Consider the following 9,939-nt stretch of genomic DNA (forward strand, 5'->3'; position numbering starts at 1 on the left):
GCTGCTTTTGAATCAGAATTTAAGAGAAAATGAGTTGTGTTTTGAAAAAATAAATAAATAATAGAGTGTAAAAAGAAAAGTTAATATTTTTAAAAATAAGTAAAGCTAGTTCTGAATTTAAACTTCTTATGCAAAATATTAGTTGTTTTATTTTAAAATAGCACCTTTTTTTTCTATTTGAATATTCTTTTTATTCAGATATGGAGAACATTATGGGGTTAAATGCACATAGAGTGTGATATAAATTGAGTTATAAAAATTTTATTTCTTAAATTGTGTAGGTTTGCAAGGAAGATAAATATTTAGCATCTGGATTCATTGTGTTGTGTATCACTTATCCTTGCTTATTGATCTACCAGGTAATTAAAATTTATTCATTTAAAGGAACATTTCTCCTTTCAATTTAAAAAAAATGATGCTCCATTGTTTAAACTATTAGCATTCTAGTTTTCCATACATATTAGTACTGTTATTTTTAAGTGTTATGTTTCTTGTTGTTAAGGTGCGAAACATAGACCTTTTTCTTGACTTTTTTTCTTTTTATTTGTTTGTTCTTTCTTTTAATTGACTCGCAGTAAACATTCAAAATGTAAGATAAAAAGTTTCTTAACATAAATGTAGAAAAAAGATGTAGGAAAGCTTTTTGGCATTAATTTATATTGATAAGCTTGATTGGTATTGATATGATTATTATTGCTAAGCCTCCGTTTTTCTGAAGCTTATATTTCAACATCAAACTAATCCTTAGTATTGTTTCCATGTAGCTACTTTACAAATTTCCACTCGAGGACAAGACAATAAACTTTTTATTGCCTCCATGGAAAACATTGTGTTTTTCACAAAAGAAAGCTTCCTTGAACAGTTTGAAATTTTGCATTTCATTGAAAGGTGACCATAGAACAGGAAAAATCGGGGAATTTTATCAATTGGTTTGAGAAATAAACTAAAGTACACAAAAAGTCGTGGAAAATTAATAAATTAATGTTTCAAGTACCTGTAAAGATTGTTATTTTTTCCAAAAAATTAGGCTTTGTAACAATTATTATGACATCAGCTACAAAAATTTGATGATAACATCAGTGGTAAAGTGAGGGTTTTTTCTCTTCCGTGTTTAGGGTTTGTCAACAAATTCTTTGTTATATTTCTCTGCTTTATAAGTTTTTGATTCTTTAATAATGCAAGAAATACAGGAAAATCAGGAATTGTCATGAAATTTTAGGAAATTTCTTAAAAATCATAATAAAACTTCAAAATTGTTTAAAACAATGAGCAAACTCTGACTGTCTTGAATGCCCTCCCCTCACCCCCAGGAGGGCATTGGAAAAATATAAATATATTTTCACATGAATGGAAGTAATTTGAAATGAGAAATCATTTTTTTAGTTTATAATTTTTAGTAAATACTAGGATATTTTCTTGCATTTTTAAGGGCTGTGTTAGGACCCAGATTTTGAAGTTATCAAATCAGGGCTCTTTTTTCTTTCTTTAATATCTTCATCAAACTACATTTTTGTGATATTCTTTTTTTTATCATTTTTGCAGGTTTACATGTCAAAAACTCGTAAGATGTCTGATGAAAATCAAGTTTTCTATCTACAAGCTCAATTTATATGTATGTGTGTTAGCATTTCATTAAACACTTATTGCTGTTCATTTTTAATCCTATCTATGCATATTTTGAGGACTGAAAATGTAGAAATGCTTTTAATTCAGCGTCAATTATCATCATCTTTAAATACACTTGATTTCTTGTCTAGATTAATATTTCAAGTTTCTCTTCTGAAAACTTATAGAAAGAAAAAAATGCTCCTTAATTTTTGATTTTGCTTTTAGATACTGTACAGAATTGCTATTATAACCTGTTAAATAAGAGAAAATATTCACACCAAACATTTCTCCAAAAATAATTGTTTAACTAACAAAATTCTATGACATGTACTGAAAAACTAGTAATTCATAAAAACAAACCAGTCAATTGCCTGTCAGAAGATGTGCCCTATTCATTTTGCCGCCAAGCTTTAATGTGAATTTTTTTTTTCCCGTATTGGATCGAGGTTTTTCGATTTGCCTTTGTTGGCTGCTTTCCAGTTTTCCATATTGTATGTCGACAATCACTATAACAATGGTGCAGATGACTATAAAAGATAAACTATTTAACTCTATGAACTTTATACGGCAAAATTTGTGTGATACACCTTGCAATGAAATTGCTCAGTATAATCGCTTAAATCGGATTTACTGTGATGTCAGCAATTATTCAGTTGTGAAAATCACCTTAACCGAAATTTATGTACCCCCGGTTTATTGGGTTATATCTTTTAACGACTGTGGTAGGATTGCACATAATTTTTACCCCAGCCAGATGACATAGACAGCTGGTACCCATCTCTCCAACCGACGAGAAGACTTTCAGCCACTGCAGGTTTACCGTGCCCTTTGCTGGGTATGCATGCCAGTCATTTTATCGGCTTCCGGGATTGAAGGTGGGACCTCCCCAGCTGGCCCACCAGAGGTGTAAGCGATTAGACAGGCAGGAAAGTTATGTAGATACTTGTGAAAATGGGAATTTGCGAAAAGATTATTATTGTTATAATCTGTGCTTCAGGAGGTAGAGCGTTTGCTTTCTAATGAGAAGAAACATAATTCAAGTCTCAGCCATGGCTGGTGGATTCAAATTCCACATCGAACACGTTGCTGACGTAAAATATCCTTGGTGGTAGACGAATAGTGGGTTCCCTTGCCGTCAGGTTTTCATGGCTTTCCTCTCCATGTAACGAAAATGTTGGTTAGGTCCATCAAAAAGTCTTCTACAAAGGCAAATTTCTTCCAACACTTGATCCAATAGTTCTTCTGGTTTGGGTTCAAGATTACAGAGTTGAACACGAGTTGTTGTCGACCCAAAAGCTGGGTCGACGATGGTTATAACATAAAATAAATACATGCTTCAAATATTCCATGAATCTGTATCATTAAGCATACAAAAGACATATATTTTAGTGTTTTTAGGAGCAACTTGAGTTAAAATTATTTTACATATTCAAAAAAAAAGAAGGTAGAAAAAAAAATTATAATTATTGATAATGGTGGGTCAAATTGATTAAAGTATGTCTGAAATATTTGTAGGTGCAGTTATCATTGTACTCTGCAAATTTCTTTTGACAGTGTTGATGATACAAACCTGTCGAACATTCGGTTATGGATTAAACACCTCATGTAAGTATTTCTTCTTTAAAACTGTTATTTCGGATCATCGCTATTTCCATGCTCATTAAATTATACTTTTATTATTATTTTTGATTTATGCGGGGGGGAAATATATAATAAATTTTTTACAGTATGCATCAGTGAACTGATTCATTTAACTTACACATTCTTTATTTAAATTTGGATTTTTAATTGATATTAGTTAAGTTTTAGTTATTATGCTAAGTAAATGTTTTTTTTTTTTTTTTTTTTTCTNTTTTTTTTTTTTTTTTGTATGAGCAACTTTAGTAGGTACAATTTTAGTTGAGAAAAATATCTTAAATTGGCTTCTCTTTTTGTATAATTTATTATTTTTTTCAATTTTTGTCATTAATTAGCTTAGACGAACAATGCTATCTATTTTTTTTTATTGAATTTAGTACTTAAAATACTACCATCTAAAGATTTTCCACAGTGGTAGTAAAAAAGTAAAGTAAAAGCATTTTGGTACTTAGCCATTTTTTTTAATGAATCAGCATTAAACTATGCCACATTATCTTATTCAAAGTTGTTATATATTTCTATTAATTATACGAGGGTTGTATATAAAATAAGGTTCCCAAGGAGCTGCAGACGCTAGGAACGCTGTTAAGCGGGATTTGTTGAGACTGGCGTGTAACTTGGCTCCCTTTCCCCCAGTTCCCGCTCCGGCGAGGTATCTACAACGTTAATTCTTTTCTTGGTAGTCGTGAAAGATGGAGCTTCCATTTGTTTCTCACGCCAGGTGCGAATTACACTCTGTGATTTGTTTTTTAGTGCAAGAAACGTTCCTCTGGTGGACATTCATTCCCATCTCTGTGAGGCGTACGGGGAAGAGTGTATGAGTGAGCAACATGTGCGCAAATAGTGCAGAGAATTCAAAGACGGACTTACAGACGTCCATGACAAACAACGTTCTGGCCGGCCATCGTTTTCAGACGAAGCGATTTCGAAAGAGGAAGAAGCAATGCTGAAAGATTGAAGGGTGACGGTTCGGGACCTCAGCGAGATGATCCCTGTTGTCACTAAGTCCTGCATTCACAACATTTTGAGAGACCGCTTAGGATATGCCAAGGTTTGGGCAAGGTGGGTCTTGAAAATGCTGACGAATGACTATGACAACAAACGGCAACGTGTGGAAGCCGCCTGCGAATTTCTTCATGCCTACGAAACCGATGGCAAGGAATTTTTGGACTCTGTTGTCACTGGGGACGAGACCTGGGTCCACTACATGACATCGGAAACAAAAGAACAATCCCGTTAGTGGAAGCATCCANAAAGATTTTCCACAGTGGTAGTAAAAAAGTAAAGTAAAAGCATTTTGGTACTTAGCCATTTTTTTTTAATGAATCAGCATTAAACTATGCCACATTATCTTATTCAAAGTTGTTATATATATATTTCCATTGATTATACGAGGGTTGTCCATAAAATAAGGTTTCCAAGGAGCTGCGAACGCTAGGAACGCTGTTAAGCGGGATTTGTTGAGACTGGCGTGTAACTTGGTTCCCTTTCCCCCAGTTCCCGCCCTGGCGAGTTATCTACAACGTTAATTCTTTTCTTGGTAATTGTGAAAGATAGAGCTTCCATTTGTTTCTCACGCCAGGTGCGAATTACGCTCTGTGATTTGTTTTTTAGTGCAAAAAACGTTCCTCTGGTGAACATTCCCATCTCTGTGAGGCGTACGGGGAAGAGTGTATGAGTGAGCAACATGTGCACAAATAGTGCAGAGAATTCAAAGACGGACTTACAGGCGTCCATGATGAACAACGTTCTGGCCGTCCATCGTTTTCGGACAAAGCGATTGCGAAAGAAGAAGAAGAAGCAATGCTGAAAGATTGAAGGGTGACGGTTCGAGACCTCAGCGAGATGATCCCTGTTGTCAGTAAGTCTTGCATTCACAACATTTTGAGAGACCGCTTAGAATTGGGCAAGGTGGGTCTTGAAAATGCTGACGGATGACTATGACAACAAACGGCAACGTGTGGAAGCCGCCTGCGAATTTCTTCATGCCTACGAAACCGATGGCAAGGAATTTTTGGACTCTGTTTTCACTGGGGACGAGACCTGGGTCCACTACATGACACCGGAAACAAAAGAACAATCCTGTTAGTGGAAGCATCCAGGCTCGCCAAAGAAGTTTAAGCAAATTCTGTCTGTTTTAAGCTATTTTCGCGGACCGGCGGCAGAGTTCTACGACTCAGGCATAAAGAACATGGTACACCGCATGTAAAAATGCATTGATCTAAACGGCGATTATGCCGAAAAAAAGAGGGAAGTCTAAACTTTCCAAACATGTATTATTCAATGCCAATAAACATGTTTTTCATTGTGAAAATTCGTTGGGAACCTTATTTTATGGACAACCCTCGTACATGCCACTGTGGTTTTTTATTCAGATATTTTTTTTAAATCCAAACTTAAGAAGCCATCAAAATGTGTACCTCTAAAAAAATCCTCGTAAAAAAGAATAAAAGTTGATAGCAATGCATTCAACTAAGAAGTAACACGGAACTAGTTTTTGTATTGAAGATTTAAAAATTTGTAAAACTTAAGTAAAAATATTGAAAAGCTTGGTACACGTGGAATTGTATAAAACCAAAAACACAACGACGCTATCTGGATTTTAAATGAACGAATTCTTTTATACCCAGAAAGAACATTAGTAAAGGGTGTAGTGTAGCAAGCCTTCTTTGAATAGCACTTTGGAGGGTTGCCTATATAAATCATGTTTTAGTGTTTGCAAGCAGTAGCGAACAACAGCTTGTTTCCTAAGTATATGAGTTATATATATTTGCAAAAATAAGTGTAAAAATATCAATATACAGTAGGGAACCGATTATCCGGAACGGTCGAGACCATCGCTATTCCGGATAACTGATTTTTCCGGTTTTCTGAATCCCTACAAAAAGCCGTTTTTTTAGTGTTAAACCCAACTAAAAAAAAAGAAGAAAAAAAATTTGAAATAATCTTAAAAGTAAGAAAAAACGATTAAGTAATGCACTAATGATTGTTTCCAAAATGATGGTAAGGTAAACATCTTTAAAAAAAGAAAGGAAAATCGTAAAATCTTATGAGGAANATGCATTCAACTAAGAAGTAACACTGAACTAGTTTTTGTATTGAAGATTTAAAAATTTGTAAAACTTAAGTAAAAATATTGAAAAGCTTGGTACACGTGGAATTGTATAAAACCAAAAACACAACGACGCTATCTGGATTTTAAATGAACGAATTCTTTTATACCCAGAAAGAACATTAGTAAAGGGTGTAGTGTAGCAAGCCTTCTTTGAATAGCACTTTGGAGGGTTGCCTATATAAATCATGTTTTAGTGTTTGCAGGCAGTAGCGAGCAACAGCTTGTTTCCTAAGTATATGAGTAAAATATTAAAAAATAATAATAATAAAAATAAGTGTAAAAATATCAATATGCAGTAGAGAACCGATTATCCGGAACGGTCGGGACTATCGCTATTCCGGATAACTGATTTTTCCGGTTTTCTGAATCGCTTCAAAAAGCCGTTTTTTTAGCGTTAAACCCAACTAAAAAAAAGAAAAAAAAATTTGGAAATAATCTTAAAAGTAAGAAAAACGATTAAGTAATGCACTAATGATTGTTTTCAAAATGATGGTAAGGTAAACATCTTTAAAAAAAGAAAGGAAAATCGTAAAATCTTATGAGGAAAATTTTTTTTTTTTAAGAATGGCGCGAAAATTTATCGAATTTTGTTCCAGTTTTCTGATTTCCGGATAACGGGTTCTGTACTGTATTTAGTAAAATTTTAATTTTAAATTTAAACAAAAAATTCTTATGCTTTCAGAAATAATTGTGTGCATATTAATTTGAATTGTAGAATAATGGTGGTTGTATTTCTCCTCAACAAAAGCAATTTCTGAGAAGATATGACTGAGACATTATGGCACTCAATGGTTAAAAAATATCAGACATTTAAATAATCTCTCTACTTATAATTAAGGGTGCACGACCTGTTGATGTTCATTTGGTTTTTGTTTAAACATAAGAAATTTTCTTCGATTAAAATATTTAATTCAAATTTATATTACTCTATAAGATGTGTATATTTTTTGCATTTTTATTCTGTAAGAGCTTCTTTTTCGTTAGAATATATGTCTCCTCCACATTTTATATACGAGTGTTGTTTTTTAAGTGAGGGCCGGCCGTTTTGTCGTGTACTCTAATAGGTGACGCTTGCATCACAACTAGTACTCGTGGCGTGTCCTGGCATTCCTTGGGAACCACTGTGCTCGATGGCAGTTTAGTGGATAAACTGTCAATTCTGTGTCTTAAAATGTTCAAATTTTACAAATCGCCTGCCATGCACGAGGTATGGACAGTGATAAGTTTTTAGTCTGCAAAAAAAAATGTCTGCTGCATTCATTTGTGAGATAGCAAAATTCCCTGCCGTGCTGACCGGGAATTTTGCTACTGTACGACAATGACTCTCTCCGCAGTTCAGATCCCAGCTCTATTGGGAAGTTTTGGACCACCCCTACAGTTCAGACATTGCTCTGAGTGATTTTCATCTTTTCCAATATTTCAATCATCATTTTGGTGGCCAACACTACAAAGATGGCGGTATGTGAAAACGGCCTTGACCACTTGGTTAACAGAGCAGGGGGCAAGTTTGTATGAATAGGGTATTCTAAATCTACTAGTAAAGTATGGTAAGTGTTTTAACAGACTTGGCAACTGTGCTAAAAAAGAGAGAAACATATATAGAATCTGAAAATAAATTTGCTTCTTGAAAATTTTCTTTCATTGGTTTTTATTTTCAAACTGCCTTTACTTTAAAAACAACCGTCGTATATATATATTTGATAAATTAATTATTGTAAAAAATAGAAAAATAATTAAAAGGATTTAATTTTCAACAAATATTTTATTAATTTTAAAGATAAAAATATTTAATGCTTAGAAATGTTTATATAAAATTGATCATATTTGTCGCTAACATGATGCGTGCGGCCCGTTGTTAATCTACCTGCTGTGCAAGTGACCCTTCACTCAAAATGGTTGTGCACCCCTAACTTATACTACCCACAGTATCACTTTGAGTACTTTTCTGACTTATTGCATTTGAGCAGCAATGCTTGCTTTGAACCAACTTCCTGTAGCATCATTTATATATTTTTTGACCACACTTATGTTTGTTTATGCTTGCATATTATACATTGATTATTGCATGCTGTAGTTATTTTTATTGCATGTTACTCCAATTATGCTTTATTTATTATTACTTATATAATTTATTTTGCATCTGTAATTTTATATTTATTTATTTCACATTTATTTTCAGCTTTCTATGATTTAGTATCACGAGATTCAAATAGTTTATTTGCATATAGCAGGTCAGCAGTTGTATTTTAATCTGTACCAAAGGGCGTTAAAAGGTTATTTGGCTCATTTTATTCTACATTCCTTTCGATTTCTTTTTGTTTTGGGTAACATTTTTCTTTTTTTAACAGCCATGGAAACTTTAAAGATATGGCTCGACAGACCCTCCAAGAAGAAGCCTGAGAGCGATAAGCCGTCGTGTTTCGGATTTTTGAAGCAATGCTTTCGTCTGAAATGCACAAACAAAACTAAAGAGATGGAATACACGTATAAAGACATCTACAGATTTTAGTTCATTTTGAGTCAAGGAGTATGCCACAGTTTGTTGTCATTTGAATTCTAAAGAAATTGTCGTAGAACGTTTTATGTTTTAAGGAATTTGATCTGTTGTTATCTCTTCCTACTCAAATGGTGTCAATTCCCACCCCCCTTCAAAATGATTGCAGCTTTTGTTTTTGTATAGTTGATTTAAAGTTTTCATTCAAATTCTGTGAGAAATTGTTATGCATGAGTATTGGAAAAGAAACTATGTTGAATCATTCTATTCAATCTGTGAAGAAACAGGGAAAATAGATTGAGTTTAAAAATCACCTGAAATAACAGGAAAAATCCAAAGAATTTTTATTTTTTGCTTATAAACTGGAAATTCTTATTTTCCTCTTTTAAAAAAGTGGTGACCACTCAAAGCGTAATCTATGAGATATTTAAGAATGATATTTCAGCTAAACTAAACTATTTCATTTACTATAGCATTATTTAAGTATGTCCCCTTTTTTTTCTATCTAAGCATATTTTTTTCTATCTCAATTAAAATTAGTCTAGTTAGCTTTATATAGCTGTAAATACACAAGTGGGCAACCTTTGTGCTAAAATACAAACTGAGGTAAACAACGTTAAAGAGCACAAAAATATTATTAAATGCAGACAGCTGTTTCGGATGCTCAAAGGGCAACCTTCATCAGTGCAACAGAAAACAATAAGAGAACAGAGTAAATATATATAGAAAGATGACGTCACAAGAGGGTTTAGACCAACGGCCAATAGGAGGGAAGGGTGAATGGAAGACGACGAATAGGAAGCAAGGAACAAAAAAGGGGGAGGGGGTTAGTTAGGTTTTATCATAGATTTCCAAACAGGAGAAATATAAGGAACACTTGATAGGTCATTGACCAACAGTTTGGAATTTTTGAAAATATGATAAGACTCATAAAAATCTAAATCATATATTGAGGAACAATTTTGAATGACTTTAGAAGAGGAAAAATTAAAATTATGATTAGAGTCCCAACAATGTTGGGCAATAGATGAGCGTTTAAATTCTTGTTTTTTGACATAAGCTTCATGTTCCTTGACACGGCACT

At 33.4% G+C, this 9,939-nt stretch overlaps 1 protein-coding gene across 5 annotated transcripts in view; it reads left to right on the forward strand.

Annotated features, from left to right (window-relative positions):
• LOC107447796 (uncharacterized) overlaps positions 1-9,546 on the forward strand; it is a 32,023-nt gene extending 22,477 nt beyond the window's left edge. For 3 of the 5 annotated variants that reach the window (XM_016062814.3, XM_016062815.3, XM_071179345.1), the window contains 4 exons: positions 282-359; positions 1,543-1,612; positions 3,124-3,213; positions 8,710-9,546. In XM_016062814.3, the coding sequence (XP_015918300.1) occupies positions 282-359; positions 1,543-1,612; positions 3,124-3,213; positions 8,710-8,870 (399 nt within the window). In that variant the 3' untranslated portion in view covers positions 8,871-9,546. Of the gene's footprint in view, positions 1-281; positions 360-1,542; positions 1,613-3,123; positions 3,214-8,540; positions 8,635-8,709 lie in introns of all 5 variants that reach the window. The other 2 variants (XM_016062816.3, XM_071179344.1) reach the window with 1 other exon arrangement.
• Positions 9,547-9,939: the final 393 nt, after the last annotated feature.

The sequence above is a fragment of the Parasteatoda tepidariorum genome, chromosome 4, assembly GCF_043381705.1.
Source record: "Parasteatoda tepidariorum isolate YZ-2023 chromosome 4, CAS_Ptep_4.0, whole genome shotgun sequence".
Classification (NCBI taxonomy): Eukaryota; Metazoa; Arthropoda; class Arachnida; order Araneae; family Theridiidae; genus Parasteatoda; species Parasteatoda tepidariorum.